This window comes from Eschrichtius robustus, chromosome 3 (genome assembly GCF_028021215.1).
Source record: "Eschrichtius robustus isolate mEscRob2 chromosome 3, mEscRob2.pri, whole genome shotgun sequence".
Classification (NCBI taxonomy): domain Eukaryota; kingdom Metazoa; phylum Chordata; class Mammalia; order Artiodactyla; family Eschrichtiidae; genus Eschrichtius; species Eschrichtius robustus.
The window spans coordinates 129,779,955-129,801,640 of NC_090826.1; the positions used below are offsets into that span (position 1 = coordinate 129,779,955).

At 36.4% G+C, this 21,686-nt stretch overlaps 1 protein-coding gene across 2 annotated transcripts in view; it reads left to right on the plus strand.

The window, feature by feature from the left end:
• Positions 1–21,686, plus strand: part of DNM3 (dynamin 3) — a 591,315-nt gene that overhangs the window by 484,485 nt on the left and 85,144 nt on the right. For both annotated transcript variants that reach the window (XM_068541252.1, XM_068541253.1), the window contains one exon: positions 7,053–7,164. In XM_068541252.1, coding sequence (XP_068397353.1) covers positions 7,053–7,164 — 112 coding nt within the window. The remainder of the gene's footprint in view (positions 1–7,052; positions 7,165–21,686) is intronic.

The following is a 21,686-nucleotide window of genomic DNA, read 5'->3' on the forward strand; positions in this document are numbered from 1 at the left end:
TAATATACAAAAAGTATGTAATGAAATCAGAACAAAGAACATCATTTCCATAAATATATAAAAATGCTCATCCTCCTTTGCAAAAATATTAAAGCTTTGATGGAGAATCACTTTTTTAAAATCTGTTTATTTTACTTATTAATTTTTGGCTGCGTTGGGTCTTCGTTGCTGAGCGTGGGCTTTCTCTAGTTGTGGTGAGTGGGGGCTACTCGTCATTGCGGTGCGCAGGCTTCTCATTGCGGTGGCTTCCCTTGTTGCGGAGCATGGGCTCTAGGTGCGTGGGCTTCAGTAGTTGCAGCACATGGGCTCAGTAGCTGTGGCTCATGGGCTCTAGAGTGCAGGCTCAGTAGCTGTGGCACATGGGCTTAGTTGCTCCTCGGCATGTGGGATCTTCCCAGACCAGGGCTCGAACCTGTGTCCCCTGCATTGGCAAGCAGACTCTTAACCACTGCGCCACCAGGGAAGCCCCAAGAATCATTTAAATTATAAAATTTGCAAAGATGTTTTAAAGATGATAGTCAGTATTTTTAAGGGTGTGATGGTAGTCATTATTCAGTAAGTATTTATTGAATACCTAGTAGTGCTAGTCACTTAGTAAGACCTAGCAGTATAGTGTAATCAAATGAACACATCCAAATATGCCTTCCCATTTATGAAGATCTTATAATTTTCTTAATTTAAAAAAATTTATTTTTATGTATTTTATAGCCTTTCTCCTAGTGTGAATGGAGTGTTTTTTCCATTTCAAAGTTATTGGGAGTATTGAGGAAAGTCATTGATTTGTATTTCTTTAAACATCTTTATTGGAGTATAATTGCTTTACAATGGTGTGTTAGTTTCTGCTGTATAACAAAGTGAATCAGCTATACATATACATACATTCCCATATCTTCTCCCTCTTGCGTCTGCCTCCCACCCTCCCTATCCCACCCTTCTAGGTGGACACAAAGCACAGAGCTGATCTCCCTGTGCTATGTGGCTGCTTCCCACTAGCTATCTATTTCACATTTGGTAGTGTATACATGTCCATGCCACTCTCTCACTTCGTCCCAGCTTACCCTTCCCCCTCCCCGTGTCCTCAAGTCCATTCTCTACATCTGTGTCTTTATTCCTGTCCTGCCCCTAGGTTCTTCAGAACCATTTTTTTTTTTTAGATTCCATATATATGTGTTAGCATACAGTATTTGTTTTTCTCTTTGTGACTTACTTCACCCTGTATGACAGTCTCTAGGTCCATCCACCTCACTACGAATAACTCAATTTCGTTTATTTTTATGGCTAATATTCCATTGTATATATGTGCCACATCTTCTTTATCCATTCATCTGTTGATGGACACTTAGGTTGCTTCCATGTCCTGGCTATTGTAAATAGAGCTGCAATGAACATTGTGATACACGACTCTTTTTGAATTATGGTTTTCTCAGGGTATGTGCCCAGTAGTGGGATTGCTGGATCATATGGTAATTCTATTTTTAGATTTTAAGGAACCGCCATGCTGTTCTCCATTGTGGCTGTATCAATTTACATTCCCACCAACAGTGCAAGAGGGTTCCCTTTTCTCCAGACCCTCTCCAGCATTTATTGTTTGTAGATATTTTGATGATGGCCATTCTGACCTCTGAAGACCTTCGAGCCTCAGCTCCCAGCCCCCACCCGCCCCAGTGGGTGAGCAGACAAGCCTCTCAGGCTGCTGAGTGCTGGTCGGCACCGATCCTCTGTGCAGGAATCTCTCTGCTTTGCCCTCCGCACCCCTGTTGCTGCGCTCTCCTCCGTGGCTCGGAAGCTTTCCCCTCCGCCTCACACAGTCTCTGCCCGCGAAGGGGCTTCCTAGTGTGTGGAAACCTTTCCTCCTTCACAGCTCCCTCCCTGTGATGCAGGTCCTGTCCCTATTCTTTTGTCTCTGTTTTTTCTTTTTTCTTTTGCCCTACCCAGGTACGTGGGGAGTTTATTGCCTTTTGGGAAGTCTGAGGTCTTCTGCCAGCGTTCAGTAGGTGTTCTGTAGGAGTTGTTCCACATGTAGATGTATTTCTGATGTACTTGTGGGGAGGAAGGTGATCTCCACGGCTTACTCCTCCGCCATCTTGAAGGTCCCTCCATGATTTTTGTATATTTGTCTTGCAGTCAGTGTTAGTCTTTTAAGCAAGTATCTTAATACTAGCAGTGTTTTGTAAAAGCAACTTGGGTTTTCCAATTCTTTCTGAGTTAATTTTGTTGATTTATATTTTTTAGGATATTAGTAATTACCTCTAGGTTCTTAGTTTTGACATAAGATTGCATAAAGTATTTGATTGTAATTTTCTCAATCACCTATATATTTGTGGGTATGTATTCTATCCTTTCTCATTTGTGATCTTGTATACTTTTGTTTTCTCCCCTAATTAGGATTATAAGTTTATTATCTATTACTAAAGGGAAGATACTCATGAATGTCCTTATCCTTTATGTTATCTTAATATTTCCTATTTCATTAGTTTTGGCTTTAATCTATGTTAATTTCCTTTCTTGGCTTATTTTGTTTTTTTATCCTAATTTAATACTTTCCATAGATGAATATTAACTTTTTTAATTTTTTCTCTACATGATGAACATATTTAAAGCCATAAGTTTTCCTACAGCCTTTGCTGTGCTCCACTGGTTGGATATGATGTGTTTATATATTTTTTATTGCTTTCTAAATAATTTACAATTTTGTTTCGGTTTCTTCTGTAATACAAGGATTATCGAGGAGTGTGCTTGCTTTTTATTTTCTTTCTGAGTCTTTTGTTTAGAAATTCATTTTTTCTTTTCTTTTTTTTTTTTTTTTTGTTTTGTGACCAAAGAATGGGATTCATAAAATCTCTCTTTTTTTTAATTTCTTAAAGCTGATATTGTGTATGTGTGCAGATCCAAGTATATGACAGATTTTTGTAAATGGTTTGTTGATGATGAAAACATCTTTATCTTCTATTTAAGCGATAAAGGAATCTATTAAATTTACTTAATCTGTTGTACTATTTATTTCTTTTATGTGCTTACTTATTTTTTGTCCACTATATCTAATTTGAAAAATGCCATATTAAAAACTTTCCATATTTATATTTTAATTAATTATATGCAATAGTTATGTCAAGTTTATCCTACATTTTTAAGTAACATTTGCTTCATTTACTTGTCATATTATTTGGTGCAAACAGGTTTATAAGTATTTTCCAGTCTTCATAAATTGTACTTTATATCATTATATAATATTTCTATTTGTTCTATTTAGTGCTTTTAAATTGTTTATCCTGTTCAGTACTTTTAAATTCTATCTTGCCTATATTAATATTGCCATTCATGCTTTTTTTTTTTAGATTTTTTTTAAAATTAATTAATTAATTTATTTATTTATTTATGGCTGTGTTGGGTCTTCGTTTCTGTGCGAGGGCTTTCTCTAGTTGCGGCAAGTGGGGGGCACTCTTCATCGCGGTGCGTGGGCCTCTTACTATCGCGGCCTCTCCTATTGCGGAGCACAGGCTCCAGACGCGCAGGCTCAGCAGTTGTGGCTCACGGGCCCAGTTGCCCCGCGGCATGTGGGATCTTGCCAGACCAGGGCTCGAACCCGTGTCCCCTGCATTGGCAGGCAGACTCTCAACCACTGCGCCACCAGGGAAGCCCCATTCATGCATTTTTATTTCTTTGTTTTGTGTTCATCTGATATATCTTTACCTGTTCCTTTATTTTTGCAAATAACATATAACTGGGTTTTATTTTTTTTAACCTAAATTAACTGTTTAGCTGAGAGAATTCAGTTCACTTTTATTAATTTAATAATTAATATACTTGATTTTATTCCTATCGTTAAAATTTCCTATTTTATTTTGTTGTTTCTTTTCTTAATTTTTTGTTGATTTGATCAAGAGGCTATTAATTTTCTTTATTTTTCTTTTTTAATTTGGGAGTTCTGTACTTTTTATTTTATTAATATTTACACTCATCAGTACATAACCCTATTATTCCATGCGGCAAATTATCAAATATTTCTCTCCCAAGACACTTTCTTCTCCTACTTCTCTCCTCGCCCACTTCTTCCAACAATATGAGAACTCTGGGATCCCTTTCCTTCCCTACTCTTTGCTCGTATACCCATCAGAGGAGAACTTGTGAGCATCGTTTTTTCCTTCCACCCTCCCCTGAGTTTTAGACTATTTGAATTTCTGTTGCAATGTGTCTCTTCTTCTTTAAGAGTTCTTATTTAGTACTTATATTGCAATTCTTAGATGATCTATCATTATTTATTTTGATTTGACTCTATGGATACAGCAAATTTTGTTGCTCACCACTGTTTTCTCTTCTCTTAGTTTTTCTTCAACCTTGAACACTCTCTGCAGGTTCATTCAGTGTTGTTGTAATCCTAATACTGCCTTAGCATCTCCCTCAGATTGGGTATATGGTGATAACCTGGCTGGATGTGGGACTCTGAGTCGGCAGTCCTCTTAAGAATCCATGAATACTATTTCATTGCCTTCTACCTTTTGAATGTTCAGTCCAGTGCCAGTCTAATTCTTTTTCCTTTGTAAGCAACTTTCTCTTTCTTTACAGAAGACTTTTCTTTATCTCAGAGCTCAAGATTTATACTAGCATGTGTGTATGTGATAATTTTTCTCATCAGTTCTACCTGAAACAGCACTTTCAATGTAAAGATTTGGATCTTTCTAAAAATCAGGATAAGTTTCTTTTTTAAAAAATAGTTTCTTTTTTATAATTATTTTTCTCCTCCCATCTTCCTTTTCTTTTTCTGGAACTCCTATTATTTACAGGTTAGATGTTCTGGGTCCTTCCTCCACACTTCTCTCTTTATATTTTTCTAATTCTCCTACTGGATCTTAACATCTACTAATTCTAATCTCAAGATTGATCATCCTTTCCTTCAACTTATCTACTCAATATATTAACTTAAAAATCTTATTTTTCTTAGTTCTATAAGTCTTTTTTAATGCCCTTTTGTACCTCTTCAAATACTTATTATTCTTTTGCTACCCCCAACCTTTCTCTTTTGTTGATAGACTGCTCTGATTGCCTTCTTTATTCTTTGTCTCTCTGGCTGTTAGACCTCTTTGGGTGTCCTTTTATTTTCCTTTGTTCATTGTGGCACAGGTGCAACTGCTGGGTACTTTAAGTGGACTGGTCTCATGAGCGTGGGAAGGCACGGGAGTTAACTGTGCGATGAGGGAAGGACAGATAGCTGCAGACAGAGAGAGCAGTATATTCAAAGACTTTGGGAGTAAGCATGGCATATATGAGGAAGTACAAGGCCAGTGTGGCTTAAAAATCAAGGGAGAACAGAGTATGAAAAGAGGCTAGAGAGTAAGGTAATGTTGGGCCAGACTGTGCAGGGCTTTGTAGGCCATCATAGTGAGTGTGGTCTTTTCCTAAAAGCATGTAGTATTGCAGTGTTTTATACCAGGGGTTTTAACTGGTATAACCAGGTATATTTATGTGAATATCTGATTCACATTTTCAGAAGATAATAAGGATTCCGTGTAGAGAGCAAATTTAAAGTGGTTGTGTGATGCTGCGAGACTAGTGAAGAGATGTTGTAATAACCCAAAAGAGAGATGATAATAACATGATGGTCAATATACAGGAAGTACACTTTTAAGTGGTAAAATGTAAGGAGGTGTATGAGAGTGTGGAAGATGTCTAAGATACCTCCAAATTATCTGCATTACACTGATGCTGCATGAAATGGGAACATCAAGTTGGAAATCACCAATTCAGTCATCCATGTCACAGTGCCTTTGAGATACTCAAGTGGAGAAGTCAGTAAGCAGTATGAATCGAGCAGGTCTGGACAGGGGATGTAAATATGTAAGCCATCTGAGTTAGGTGTAAATTGAAACTCTTAGCCGTGAATGAGAACGCCTTGGGAGAGATAAAGAAGAGAAAAAGGTTGTTAATCTTGTACACTGCTAGTACCTGTCTAAATTGGATTATCTTTTCTGGAAAGATGATTGGAACGTGTATCATTGTCTTCAAAAGTGATTATAACTTTGATTCTGTAACTCTATCTGTAAGAATCTATCCTCAGAAAATAATAGTAGTAAATTAAAGTAGAAAGGCAAAGGCTTATGGATAAAAATATTTATTTGAGCATTATTTATGATGGCAAATAAAGTAAATTACTTATCTAATGTTAGAAGGAGGTCAAGTAAATTATCATACATTTATATTAATGAATATTATACCATTATAATTTGATGTTTATGAAGATGTAATAGCATGAGTATATGACCATGATATAATAGTAAGTGAAAAGGACACAAAATTGAGAGAGAGAGAGACAGAGAGTGAGAAAGAGAGAGAAACTCAACTGTGGAAAAATGCATAGAACAAAAGAATATAAAGAAATAGGTTTATCTGTAAATAGTAGAAAATGGTTGATTGTATCCATTTTTATACTTTTATCTAGTTTCTAAATTATTCTAAATGGGCATTATTATATTTTGTGTATTATTTTATTATTAAGAAAGGAAATACAAAATTATAGTATTATCCAGTTGTCAATATGCACTTCATAGGCACTTTACTCTGTTAAATATTAGTTAATGTTCTTTCCTTTTCACAATATTGATGAGCATTTGTGATTTGAATCCAGCACAATATTTTAGTTTTTTGAGATTATTGCCATAATTTTAAAGTTTTATGAGCCATTTAGACTTGTAAATTAGTTTCAAAATTTCATCTAATTACTAGACAATAGCAAATCCATTCCCCTCAGAACAACTCCCTGTCAGTTGGCACTCAGTGTGTCATACTGAGAACATTTGTTATTTCCTTCCCTTCTTATTGCTTGGCAGTACAGATAACTGTAAATTCTTTAATGTGAGGGTTTTTTAATTGTATAATACATACATATAGGAATGTGCTAATTATTTTAAATGCAATAGATTGTTTTTGTTTTTCTTCAGTGACTGTCAGATAACCCTTTATTTGGATTGTCGTTTGTATCATCATCTGCAGGGATATGAAATCATTTTGAATTTGGTTCAAAACTAAAAGCACGATTTTTTTTTTTTTTTTGACTCCAGGAATGTATACAAAGACTATCGCTTTCTCGAGCTGGCATGTGATTCACAGGAGGATGTAGACAGCTGGAAGGCTTCTCTACTAAGAGCTGGGGTTTATCCAGATAAATCTTTAGTAAGTTGGATATATCTCTTATTTTAAAATTATTAACCATGTTTAAGAAAGCATAATTCTACATACTATATGCTGGAGAAGCTAGTTCTTGTTTGACTTAATTAATTTGCCATAGTTTTAACTGCTACTTTGCTTACATATTTTTTTATCCATTAGATTTCTATTATAAGAAGTTTATCAGTATATTTTTAAAGAAAATGCCCAACTTTGCCATAAAACATAACATATGTAATCTCAAAGCAAGAGAGTTTCTTTGTTTTAATTTAAAATTTTATTCTCCTTTATATGCTGTTCTACAGTATACTATTCTATAGTATTCATATAAGCAGCTTATAACATTCTTCATATAGTCATAGTATATATATCATCAATCATAACACTATTTCATATTCTTTAAAATGTACTTATTTTTATAAAAATCTACCTCCTTTCATTATGTCTGTAGTACCTATATCCAAAATTAAACTCTGGTTAATGTCATTGTGAGTATAAAAGAACAAAAAAATATTACATTGCTATATTAATAAAGATAAGTTATTCCCACTTATCTTTATTAATATACTTCAAGGGTCTTAGAGACACTTCTCTCATTCAAGTTAATAAACAGACCTTCTATTTGTGTTCTTTGGAAAATGTAATATTACACAGACTAGTCTGGATTTAAACTTCAGAATTCCCACCCAACATATATACACACACCATTAAACAGACTCTGCAGATGAGTGGCTCTCACTGCTTACTTGCTACCCCCGGGACATTGTACTATCTGGGTTCCCCCCCAGAAGTTAAGCAATGAGACTGAGCTTTAAGGATTTACTCCAGCTTGACCTTTGTGGTGCTTAGATTGGCTGTAGATTGTTTATAGGACTGACCGTGTATAAGTTGGGTTATTTCTATGCCCCAAATAGGGATAGAGTCTTCTCAAGGGAAAGTCTGAGATGTGAGCACATTGTGGGACAATTGAAGCATCTTGGGGTGGATTTCAGACCTGACTATGGTCCCTGAGGTTACACTGGAATTTAACAAAGTTCCAGGGGTAAAGGATAGAGGATTTGTGCCAAAACATTCTCCTTGTTGCTGTTATTTTAGTTCTCACGTAGACCTCTTAACCCTATATCAACCTCCACTTGTCTGGTTAACACCTAAAACAGTGAACCCCCATGACACACCCTGTGCCTTCCAAATGAGGTGAAACCAGACTCTTTCCAGGTGATATGCAGTACAGAGGTATCTTCTGTACCACTTCTATTTTTGTTGTTAATTCTAATCATTACTTATTACTCTTTCCTATCCATTGATGGTAGTGTGTTTAATTTCTATATTAAACGTTCTATATTAAAAATGCACATATACTTAATGTTTTATTCATTCATTCCACAAAAGCCTGTTGAGCACATGGTTTTTGCCAGCTACCTTTCCAGGCACTAGTGATGCAGAGGTGAACAGTGAGGTCCTGCCCTCCTCAAGGAACAGACGTTAAATAAATGAATGGATACAGTATAATTGTAGAGTGTGATTTGTTAGAGTGATAAGTTCTATAAAAAATTAAATTAAAGGGACAGATAGTGAGAATGAGGGGCAAGTGAGCTTTATTTTAGTAAGCTGATTAGGGAAGGCCCCTTTGAAGGGTTGACATTTGAGTAGGCTCCTGAAAGAAGCGGGGAATAAGTAATATGAACGTCTGATGGAGAGTGTTCATAGCAGAGGGCTAGCAGGTGCAAAGCAGCTCAGTGTCTTAGAAGAGCAGCAAAAAAAGTCAAGGGTGTCTAGACACAATGAAGGAGAACAAAAGTAGTTGATGATTTCCAAAAGTGGTCAGTAGCCAGATTATGTAGGCCTTGAAGGAGGTGGCCAGCATTTGAGTTTTATTCTGGGTGAGATGGGAAGCCATTGGAGGGTTTCAAGCCAGTTAGTGACATAAGATTTATATTTTTAAAAGATTGTTATGGCTGGATTGTTAGGAGAACCAGCACAGCCTGTGGGTTAAATCACAGGCTTTAGCATCAAACTACATAGACTGAAATTCCTGAAGCTCACATACAAGCTGTGAGATCTCGGGAAGGTTTTCTAGCCCTTTTATCTTTCAAGATTCCCACATCTAAAATGGAGATAACAAGAGTCTGCTATAGCGTGGTTGACAGGATTAAATGAGATAATGCAGGGAAAGCACTGGACAGGTTAAACACAAGTAAGCACTCTATTTTTATTTATAATGATGATGATGATAATAATAATTATCATTTTCATCACAGACTACTTACTTAAGCAAGTAGAAGAGAGTTTAAAACATTGTGGATATTTATAATACAGCCCAATGAGATTGTAAATACTTTATGATATTTTTTGTCTTCCAAGTACGTTTGGTTATATAAAATGTCAGTGTGTTTGTGTGTGTGTGTGTGTGTGTGTGTGTGTGTGTGTGTGTGTCTTCCTTCCAAGGAACTGTAATGTTTGTGAAAATGTTTTCTTACATCATGATTTTGTCAACTAAACTTATTTTAAATGCACTACACAAGTTTGCTATTTTTAAAAAAATTATGTAATGCATCTCTTGTGAGCAAAACACTGTCTTGGAAAAGCAAAATTACCCATCCCTCTGTGAACTCTTTTTATAAATCTGAATTTTCATGTATCCATAGCTCTACACAAAAGAAGATGCTCAATGAGATATTTGCTATTTTTTTTTATTAGGCTGCTCAATTTGAAGCAAATCTAGAGTTGTCCTACACAAACTGTTTTGATTCTTTTCACATCATTTTTATTTGCTTATTAACATACATTTGGTACAATTGCTTGGAAAATCGAGACAAAGGGGCTTTTTACTACATGCCAAAGACATGACAGGAAATTAAACTTGGCAGTGTGCCATGAGCATCGCTTTTCTCAGTTTTCATCATAAACAATATTTGCATTTCTTATGCACCATGTAGTTCTGCAGGTTATATTACACTATTACTTGACTTTCAGATGTTTAAATGGAAGCTAATTACTGAAAGCAATCTAAGTAGAATGTTTATCTAAACATTGCATTTCGTGAATACTCTTAAGTTTGGGGGAAGCGATACTTTTAGGTAGAGTTATTCCTAATTTAGAAAGATTTGATGAAGAAGTCAGAGTAACCTAGTAACAGATGTCTCTTTCTAAGTAAATTTTTAGGACTTCTGGTGTTTTTGTTTTTGTATCAATAAACCATTGAGTCAACAGCAAATCAGTCAATCCCTACACTAATAATGAAACATTTATGTGTCATACATGGATATGAGTCTAGATAAAGTTCTGCTTTCTACATGAGACATCTCTATTTTAACTCTACATGAGACATCTCTATTTTAACTGGAAAAAATTCTACGTAGGTCATTTTTCTAAATTGTATACGTTTGGCTTCATTTAGTTAAATAGCCATCACCCAGATTTGAATGAATTGACGTTTTGGATAATTTTTTTGTCCAAACTAAGGTTGCATACTTTTTTATAACATGTTTATCCTCATCATATCTTTTTCTATCGTGTCCACGTGGTGGAATGTTTTTATGTCACTCATATAACAGTGTTCTGCTACCTTGTTCCTTCTGTCTCTTAGGTCATTTCTCCTGGAGTATTCTACAAATTTTTCTTCTTTCCTTCCCTTCCACCATCTTCTCCCACTTCCTTCCTTCCCTTCATCTATCACTATTATGATGGACTCTAAAGATTCAAAGATTAAAAAGGAGGCAATTCTTACTTTATAGGAGTTCCAAGTCTAGTGGAAGAGAGAGATGCAAATAAATAACCACTCTACAGTGTGATTAAAAAAACTATAGTAGATATCTATATAAAGTACAACAACCCAACTATATTCCCATGTGCATTTTCTAATTACCTTCGTTCCCTTAAACTTTCTGGATCTAATGCTAAATGTAGACTTCTTATCTGAGCATTGTATTGTAATAGTACGTGGCCCTAAAATGGAAATGAGGAGTCCTGAATTTTGTTTCCCACTATGCCACTGACTTACTCAGTGAACTTAGACATAACATCTCTGAGCCACAACTCTGGCACTCTACCATCACCTGAGCTTTCTGAGCAGCCAGAATATTTTTAAAATATATTTAAATCTGAATTTGGATTAGGCAGAATTTTATTTTTTATTTCTATTTCCTTTGGCCATTAAATTGAAATTATAGTCAGTATAAAATTGTTAAATAAGTGTGTAGGATTTTACACAGTTTCAAAGTAAAGATGTTTCTAATGGAATTAATTAATAGTTTTCTGGTTTTGTTTTTTACTGATGAGATATTCCCTCAAGGATTTGGGGAAAGTTGAAACAGGAGTGGGGACTGAAACCGAGTCCCCCTGAAACTGAGTTCCTCCGCTAAGTTTATAACTAACCTCTCTACCCAAAACTTTATTCCCTTTCTTGCTCCGCACCATTTCCCCCTCAAGATTAAGGAGCATCAAAAAGTGTGTGTGTGTGTGTGTGTGTGTGTGTGTGTGTGTGTGTATCAATAGCTAGGCAGGTCATAATTTTAAAACTTTTAAAATATTATTTTGTGACACATGTACATAAATTTTTCCTCTAAGTGTGAACACAAATAAGTGCAAATTTAATTAAATATCTAAAGAATGTGGTATAACAAATGACTGGTTTTTCTGACACAGTTTTGTCAGCTCACAGTGTGACTTAATTTATATATAAACATGAAGGAATTCCAAATTCTTTGGAACATTCTGTGTGCATTGAAGTTAAGTAGACTTTAAGTCAAATCCACTCGCATTGGAATCCCGACCCTTCCATTTATGTGCAGTGTGGCTCAGGCAACTTACTTCACTCTCTAGTTGTTTATTCTTTTTTAAACACAAAATAATAATCTCTTCCTCTGAGTGATTTTATGGGACTAAATGAATACTGTTGCACATCACATCTAGCTCAGTGCCTGCAACTGGATGAAAGCATTCAATGCCATGTAGCCTTTATTATTGTTATTGACTATCATTAATGTGTCCATGAAGCTGTAATTCTCAGTTTACTAGTTCCCTTTTCTTTGCAAACTATCAGTGAGATCTGGGGAGAATTTCCCCAACTGTTGTCTCAGGATACCAAATTGCTGCCCTGTGGACAGGCGGGCCTCAAAGGCTCCATCAGTTAGTCAGGAGTGAGCCATAGAGACTGTCAGGGGAAGTGAGAATCCACAAGCCTACCCTCAGCTGCTGGTTGACTAGTTATCTGAAAAAAGCAGCTTGCAAATCTGTGCATGCCCTGAAATAAATTTGGTGCAAATTCAGTTTTGCATATTTGTTAAGTCGTATACCTCAGAACTTTTCACAAGGGTTTTTTTAGCTATCTAGATAGATGGTCCTCCCCTCTAGTGTATGATTTAAGAGATGAAACATGACAGTAGAAAGTGAAGCACCCTGGAACTTCACTATACCTCTGAATTCAGGACTCTCCCAGGACTCTCCCACTCATAATTCATGCTTTTAAGGACTGCCTTGGAGGTTGAAACCATCCAGTAATGAAATCTTTTGGGGACATCAGAAAGTCCTTTTGGATAGACCCTGCAACTGAACTTTTCTCTGTGTCAAATGACAAATAGGGGAGAAGAGGGATGGACACAGACCCCCATAAATATTTATTAATATGGTGATGACCACTCCCATGCGTTTACTCAGCAGTCTTTTGTACAAGACAGAAAATGCCCATGTTAGTCCAGCTGTACATAACTTTATTCTTAGCTTATCCAACAGTGCTTCCCACAGAAATTAGAGCAGCTCCATGACCAATTTTGAAGAGTTTAGTTTTTCTTCAGTGGAGGTACTTTCTAAATATACATGCTGCCATACAGAGTGGTGGAGGAATTATAGAGAATTTACAATTCACCAGTCATGACTGTTATGCCTCTCTCAGAATAGACAATTGGGAAATGATTGAAGGAAACAAGAAATCGCAAAGCCACACCACGTCCTCCACTTGTATGTTTCTCATATTTAAGGATTAAGGCCCCCTACTCTGTGACATCACTGTTGCCACTACAAACAGAACCATCTGCCACCGAGCAGGGAAGCCAGTCATTCCCTAATGTGCAAAAATACTTGGTTGAACTCCTGAAACTTATTTGGTAGATCAAAAGCTGCACTGCTGTGGAATGCAATAAACCCCATCTGTTTTGAGGTATTTTCAGCAATACTGCACTTCTTTGGAGAACCGAGGTCCCATTATTCTCTAAAAAATATTTTACTCCTGATAAAATTCTCTTTGGGGATCTTTATTGCCTTATTGAACCACTGGCATATTCTTTTACAAAAGACTCTTTTTCTCCCCCAATTTCATTCATTCTTGTACCGTTATTTATGTCTCACATAAGCCAGTGATGCTAACGGTTATATCACGGCAACTCACAATGTCAAGAAGCTTCTCTACACTATTTTACCAGTGTCTTTAAATTTATGCTTTTATTAAATATGATGGCCTCGATGGTCCTTGAATTAGACATTTCCCCAGTAACAAATTGGCATTGTTTTCCAGAAAATATACTCTCCTGTGATGGTTCCCTTACTGCTCTCCAGAAAATTTTTGTATGTATTACTTCCCCACACACACTTCCTCTCTTAAAACTAAATGCCAGATCTCCAGCTCAACCTGTTACTCCACCCGTGCTCAGGCTCCTCCACAGATGCACACACTTCACTTGCAGCTCTCTTCCACTCTGCATCTCAGCAGACAGAGAAATTCCTTCTGGGCCCCTTGTGAGAAGAGTTCAGATCTGTTCCCTGCCCAAATCCCATCACGTCTCCCTCACAGGATCTGACCTTGCAAGGACTTGGGCTGCCCTGGGAGTAATGAATCACCGTTTTATTTTTCTAAGCCATATGTGAGTTAAATTGTTTGATATAAATCATACTCCTGCAGCTCCAGTTTGAAACAGGAGAGCCATTTGCCTGCCGCCTGTGGCTGGCGGCTCTCTGTGTCTCTATCCAGAGTGTCCCTTTTAGAAATGACTACATTTTTGTGACTAACCTTTCCAGACCCATTTTCTTGAATGTGGACCAGTGTTTATTTTGGCTGCATCCCCACTATACAGTTTTCGCTTCCCATGCCAACCCAAGACAAAAGTCATAATTTACGAAGTAAAGGAATGGTACAGATGGAGGTCGTAACTTGGTCTGCTTACCCTGTCTCCCCAGAGCCACCCACTCTTTTCCTCTACTCATTTTTTTTTCCCCCACCTTCTTTGAAACCAAGGATGCAGTGTTTGTTTAAAAATGCATTGGCTGATGAAATTTTCCACTGCTTGGCACATTGGAGGAGGGGCTGTCAGGAAAGGGCAAGCTGACATACTAAATACTTTGCCTTTCATGCTAACAGTTCACTTATTACCAATTCAAACCAATGCTTTTTGGCCAGGTTCCCATACTTCAAGTATTTCAAGTAGAAAGAAAGGGGGAAATCTCTGTCATAATTTTCTACAGTTATAAATGTATGATTTCACTTAATATAAGCAGAATCTCTGACTTGTCCATGAGCTTTGGGCGCTGTATGTGTATGAATGGGATGTCAGTGAAGAGCTAAGTTATTTGTTTGGATTTTGCTCTAGCATGAAAAATCTCATGATTTTAAAATAAATTTATGTTTAACATATTTCTTTTTTGTTTCTTTTTCCTTGCGGCTACATGCACAGGGGAACAACAAAGTAAGTTCTTTGTCCTACTGCAGCTCCTCTCTCTCCAGCCCCCACTCCCCTCCCTCATGTGCCTTGGCGAGAGTGTTTCTGTGCACTTTGAAATGACCGATGTCTGTGACAGTGCACAAATGATAGAGGGTGTGCAAATGTCAGAGAAAACAGAGCTTGGACTACCATCATGGCTGTTCATTTTTGACCTTTCGGAAGGGAAATATTATGTTCCTCAGGGTTGGTTATTGGACAGTTCAGAGAGGTTGTTATTATAAGGAAAGAGAGCAACACTGAGAGCAAAGATTATGAAGATTTAATAATGAGGACTCTTCTGCAGAAAGGGGAAGACAGTCTGATGAAACTCAGTGCAGCTGAAGTTTTTGACCAAAAATCAAAGCTCTCATGTTAATGTGTAGTTATAAAAACCCCAAACTGGTGTCTTAAATAGCAGGATGGCTGGCTTTGCTGGTGAAACTGAGCTAGATCAGTGCTCTGGCTTTGAAGGTGCCTTAAAATGGATGGAGGAGGGTGGGGTCAACATTTGCCTTGGCTTCTGCACCCTTGATGTATTCCAGCTGGATGGAAACAGGAGGGTGTGGGGAATGGAGGGGGAGACTGAAATGTGTATGATAGATTTGTGAAACCAGGCAACGCACACAAATGGTGGAAATTATTTTAATGTTGTTATAATAGGTAAATGAGTAATTTAGTAGTTCATAGGGTGGCTAGATTGTTAAAACTTTAATTCAACTTTTCCAGAAGATTAGAACTACTTCTCACTTATATTAGGTATGTAATAGTAATGTAGTTGGGGAAGATGGTCTTAAGTTTAGCGGGGTGATTTGTTTTTCTTTTTTTTTCTGTGGAGAATTATTAGTGCTTTATCCTACCAGGTGGCCCACTTAAAATAGGCCTCATTGAATACAATAAGAATTGAAAGGATTCTGTTATAAAGGGTCTGCCTGCATATTTAAACCAGCTGGAATTCATCAAAATTGCTATTCATAAGCCATACATATAGAATTTAAAACAAATGTGGGAAATCTTGGAGTTTAATTTGATGGAATGTGCTATTATGGAATAAGGTGATAGAGATGTTGGTATTGAAAATGTGTCACTTTATAAATTTATATCTTGCTATAATTGCTTATGACCCAAGTAATAATATTTAATAAAGTTAAAAATAATATAAGAAAAGTACAAGATAGACATTTGTGAAGGACCAGAGGGGCGAACTCAGCCCACTAATAGTTTACTTTTTAAAACAGAAGGTAACTTATGAAATCAATTAAAGATTTCTTCTACAAAGTAAAAGATAATATTTCTAACTAATATACCACTATTGGAAAAAACATTTGGACAAAATTTTAGTTCTTATACCATATAATGTATTTTGATTCTTGAATAGTAAGTATCTCTGATCCTGGTCACTTACGTTACACTGAGTCGCTGTCTAGAATTGCATGTGCTGCATCTCTTAATCGTTTAAATAGCCTGAGCTATGTGAGTGCACTAATAGCAAGCCTGTACATGCTGAGGATGAGGGAATCAGCTGCTGACATTTTAGGGAGGTGCTAACCCTTAGGCCATTCAAAAAGCATTTATGATTTGCCTCTTTCACTAGTGATTCATTGATGACTTAAAAGCATTTGTAAAATTCCCCAAAGAAAACTCTTCTTCATAATAGGAGTCATCCGTTTGTTGTGTCTTGCTTGGTCAAGTTCTTCTGGGTAATAAAATGTTCAGTTTAACAGAATTTACTGATTTTTCAAATAATTATACAATGAGCAATAAAACTCAAACATTCTAAGCTGCTACTCCTCAAGGCTACCTCTCGGATGATGCAGAAGGCCTTCCAGGGTCTCCTGGCACCTGGAGCCCCCCGTCTGCAGTGTAAACACTTGGTACAATGCTGTGGGAGATACTTGGGTGCCAGTTAGAGTGTTGGTTGAAGAGTGCCAAAGATGCAAGCACTTAACTGCTTTGATTTTTAATTAAAGAGCAGCTGCTTTGGAGGGGCTGATGTTTATTGCCCCTATGCCTTAATTCTTAGTTGCTTATATTATGAATAAGTAATAGTTTGTGAAAAAATAGAAGGCTAATACTTTTAAAATATGATCATTATACTGACTATGGACTCTGGCACAAAAGAGCCTCCTCAAATCACAAGCAGCACATCTGCATGCTATTTTCCTTTAGCTTAGAATTTCAGTATAAATGGAAAACACTGGAATACAAGCTGTGCTGTCTCCAGAGTATAGATCTGGAGTCTTCAAAAGGAGAATATGAGATTCGCTTTTCCCTCTCATGCTAGAATGCTTGTCTGAGTTGTCCCCAAGGCAACATACCTGACTTGTTGCCTGCCATATACATGAGCCAGCTATAAAAGGTGACTCATTTCAGACTCACGAAGGCTAATTGTTTATTTAGTGAATGGTATTTCATTATTTATGATAACTAACCAGACACTAAAGAGAATGAAGCCTGCTCAATTAATGTTTCTTTAGATGAGCAGGATGAATGAATTCATCTTCCTACATACATTAAGTATAGTGCACATACACACATATACATACACACACGTATATTATAAGGTGTATGGAGCAACCCTACTATTCATGTTCTCAATGACAGCTAAATTGATCTGCTTCATCCACCTTTAGATTATGCTTAGAGTGTGGGAGCTAATTCTCTAAACTCCCAGAAAGAAAAAACTTCTACAAGAGACACACAGATTTATATTATAACTGCATGATGGGGCAAAACACCAAGGGTCACATTCTTCCTTGAACAATTATATGTATTTTATTTGTCCTTAAAAAGCAAATTTTCCTTTTGTGAGGAGATCACAGTTGCTCAGGAAAATTTTTTTTTCCTTCCAGGCCCATTACTTATTTTTCCTTTGCAAATGTTTTTCTATAGGCATAGTGATATCCTAAGTTGCTTCGGGTAGAGTCTGTCTCCTCCTTAGAGGGGTTTCCCTAGACCTTGTTTGGTTGGCTGGTTAAACACAAATGTAAATCAGAATGTCATTTTCAGAACTGAGGCCTTCAGGTAAAAAGTAATCTCCATGCTTTGTCCTAGAGAGAAGACATTTAATTTCCTTCTTTAATTTGATGCCCTTGCTTGGTAGGCATGTCTAGAAATTTAATAAACATTTAGTGTTATTTTTTGGTTAAAGACTTTGAGTTTCAGTTAAGTATCTTTGATATATTAGGCAAATTGAAGGTAGAAAAAGCCCTTAAAATATAAAGAATAAAATACTATAATAAAAACTCTCAAATTTCTTAATGATGTTGGTACAGAAACACAAATGAAAACTGAAAAGAACCCTAGGTTCAGAAATGAATACTTCAAAAAATTTTAAGTTATACAGAAATGCTACATTTACTCTCTTATGAATCTTTTATTACATTTAAAAGAGAAATTTACTATCACCTTACTTAATTTTAGTCTAAAAACTTTAGTTTTAAAAACTAAAGGATTCTTGTATGCCCCCCAGCAAAAATATGAAGTTGACTGCCTTGATTGGAGAGGAGCATTTGAAAAGGAGAAATAGAACTGGAACATGCTAAAACATGTTAAAAACATGCCATGTTAAAAATAACTAAGCTTGGGCTTCCCTGGTGGTGCAGTGGTTGAGAATCTGCCTGCCAATGCAGGGGACGCGGGTTCGAGCCCTGGTCTGGGAAGATCCCACATGCCGCGGAGCAACTGGGCCCGTGAGCCACAACGACTGTGCCTGCGCGTCTGGAGCCCGTGCTCCGCAACAAGAGAGGCCGCGATAGTGAGAGGCCAGCACACCGCGATGAAGAGTGGCCCCCGCTCGCTGCAAGTAGAAAAAGCCCTCGCACAGAAACAAGGCCCTAACACAGCCTAAAATAAATAAATAAATAAATAAATTTATTTAAAAAAAAAAAAAAAGAAAAAAGAAAAAAACTAAGCTTTTACTAAGTTCCAGTTAGGTTAAATGCAGTAATTTATAGAGAGTAGAGGGCTTTGATATTTAAGAAAAGAAGAAGGAAAGAAAATCTGATTTGAACACCTGTTTTAACAACATTTAAAAAACACTTTGTCTAGTAATTTTCTAACACATTCAGCAAGACAAGTGTACATTGTCAGTCTCCATTAGTGGGAAAAATAATTATTACCTAAAGTACTGATTTGGTAATCCATTGGATTCTGGCCATCATTTGCAAAGACAGAGTGTGCCAAATCGAATGTCACCAAAATATATTACACTGAAGAACACAGATGTTAAATCCATGTTAATTTGTTTTGCCTCTTATGCCAGATCTTTAACCCTAAATTGGTCATATGTGAGAGAGTATAAGTAGGCACTGAAAATCCATTATCAAACCTGGAAATGTCTTATTGATGTTGTGTGTTAAAATCTTGGTAGATGAAGGAGCAGACAGTACAGTGTCAGAAGGTATAACATCTTACGGAAAAACCCGAACGAGCTTTTTGCCCAACCCAATATATTTCCTCTCTAGTATTTAAAATGACTGAAAGAACATTGTATGTAGTTTAGGTATAGTCAACTCCATTAGGGTTATTTATTTTCTTTGAATAATGTACATTCTTTCCTTGATTTTCCTAAAGAAGTTTAGTGAATGTATTTCCCTGGGATTTAAGGAGAGCCCATCTGGTTCCCTTAATTTATGCATAAACTAATAAGAATACCATTAAAGTTAAAAGAAAAGATGAAAACTCACTGGCCTCAAAGTGTTATTTTAGTTCTATGTGCATATAAAAATGAATTGTCTGTTTCAATCACTGCAACACCAATAAGCCTGTGGTTCTTTTTTGGCAAACCAGTCTTAAAAGAGCGTTGCTAATGAATGCTTAGTTTTTGAGCCCCCAACTTTAATTTTAAACAGTCGGAAAAAAGGATAGTTCAGTTGAAGGCAAAAAGCTTTGATAAATGAGGTGGAATCTATATTGTGTTCCCAAATTTATGAATCTTGCCAAATAGACTCTATAAGGAAGCAAGAATTGATCTGCTGTTTAGAAAGCTCACAGTGGGTGATAGGACAGGGACCTCTGAAGGATGTTTGGGGCTTGTTTTATATTTTTATTTTCCCTATTGTATCTAAAAAGAAGTGACTTCTCTCTAGTTAATGAGAAATAAGAGAATAATGATGTCTTATGTCGTAGCTTTTTTGACATATTTTTTCTCACAATATTTTAGACATCTTTTTGTATGCCCTATGATATTTTTCAAAGGAATTGGTTTAAGACTGCCCCAAAATAAAAGGAATTCTTTATGATTCTGTTTTGAAAACATGTTGTCATCAAGTATGATTTTAGAAGTTTCATTGTGATAAGTTTTATTTTGAAATTTAAGCCCTCACAGAAGCATTTTTAATCAAAAAAGTAGTAATTTATTTCTTTTGCTAATTTATCGTAATGTGGTTATCACACTGTACAGTGAAATCATACAGAATCACTGTAGTTATGAGAGTTTAAAATCCTTCTCCCTATCTTTACCAGATCAGCTGGGCAAAAAACAAAATGAAAAAAAAAATGTGATGGGTATAAGAAAAAAGGTGGATTCAAAAGATATGTATGTGTATATTTAAAATATATATAAATATTGGATATCTAATAAGCTTTAGAAAACTAGAGACACATAGCAAACTTTATTTTTTTAATTTTTTTTTATAAATTTATTTATTTGTTTTTGTCTGCCTTGGGTCTTCGCTGCTGCACGCCGGCTTTCTCTAGTTGCGGTGAGTGGGGGCTACTCTTCCTTGCGGTGCACGGGTTTCTCATTGCAGTGGCTTCTCTTGTTGTGAAGCACGGGCTCTAGGCATGCGGGCTTCAGTAGCTGTGGCTTGCGGGCTCATTAGTTGTGGCTCACAGGCTCTAGAGCGCAGGGTCAGTAGCCGTGGCGCGCGGGCTTAGTTGCTCCACGGCATGTGGCATCTTCCCAGACCAGGGCTCAAACCCGTGTCCCCTGCATTGGCAGGCAGATTCTTAACCACTGCGCCACCAGGGAAGCCCTACATAGCAAACTTTAAATGTGAAAACCTATCTACTTAGAAATGAAAAAATACACTCCAAGAATGGATCCAAATGGAAATCAATGCTTAATTTACAGACTATTTGAAATATAATAACAATGAAAATACTATACAGGAAATATTATAAAATATACCCAGTGTTATTCACAGAGAAAAATTAATAACTTTAAATAGAATTCTTATTTTAATAGAAGTAAATAAACTTAAAAGGTCGGAAGGAGAGAAAAAAACTAAGGAAAGAAAGAAATTAATGATTAAAGTAAAAATTAATGAATTAGAAAATAGGAAAAGAAATGCAAGCTTAAACTACATGCAAATTTAAAGCTTTTGTATGGGACAAAAGTTAGTAAACAGTTAAAAGGCAAATGACAAATTCATAAAATATTTGCAGTATGTATGACATACAAAGGATTAAATGTCCTCAAAATAGAATTGTTTCTATTCAGTTCATTTAAAACATAACAAAAACCAGCCAATCAATAAACATAATCATTTAAGACCAAAAAACAGAAAGTAAAAAGACTGATAACTAGATGAGAAAAAGTTTCAATTTCACTAGCAACCAGGAATTGTAAATTAAAATAGCTGTCCAGACATCCTTTTTTTAAAAATATTTATTTATTTATTTATTTATTTTTGGCTGCATTGGGTCTTCGTTGCGGTGTGCGGGCTTCTCATTGCAGTGGCTTCTCGTTGCGGAACACAGCCTCTAGGCACGTGGGCTTCAGTAGTTGTGGCACGTGGGCTCAGTAGTTGTGGCTCACAGGCTCTAGAGCGCAGGCTCAGTAGTTGTGGCACACGGACTTAGTTGTTCCTCGGCATGTGGGATCTTCCTGGACCAGGG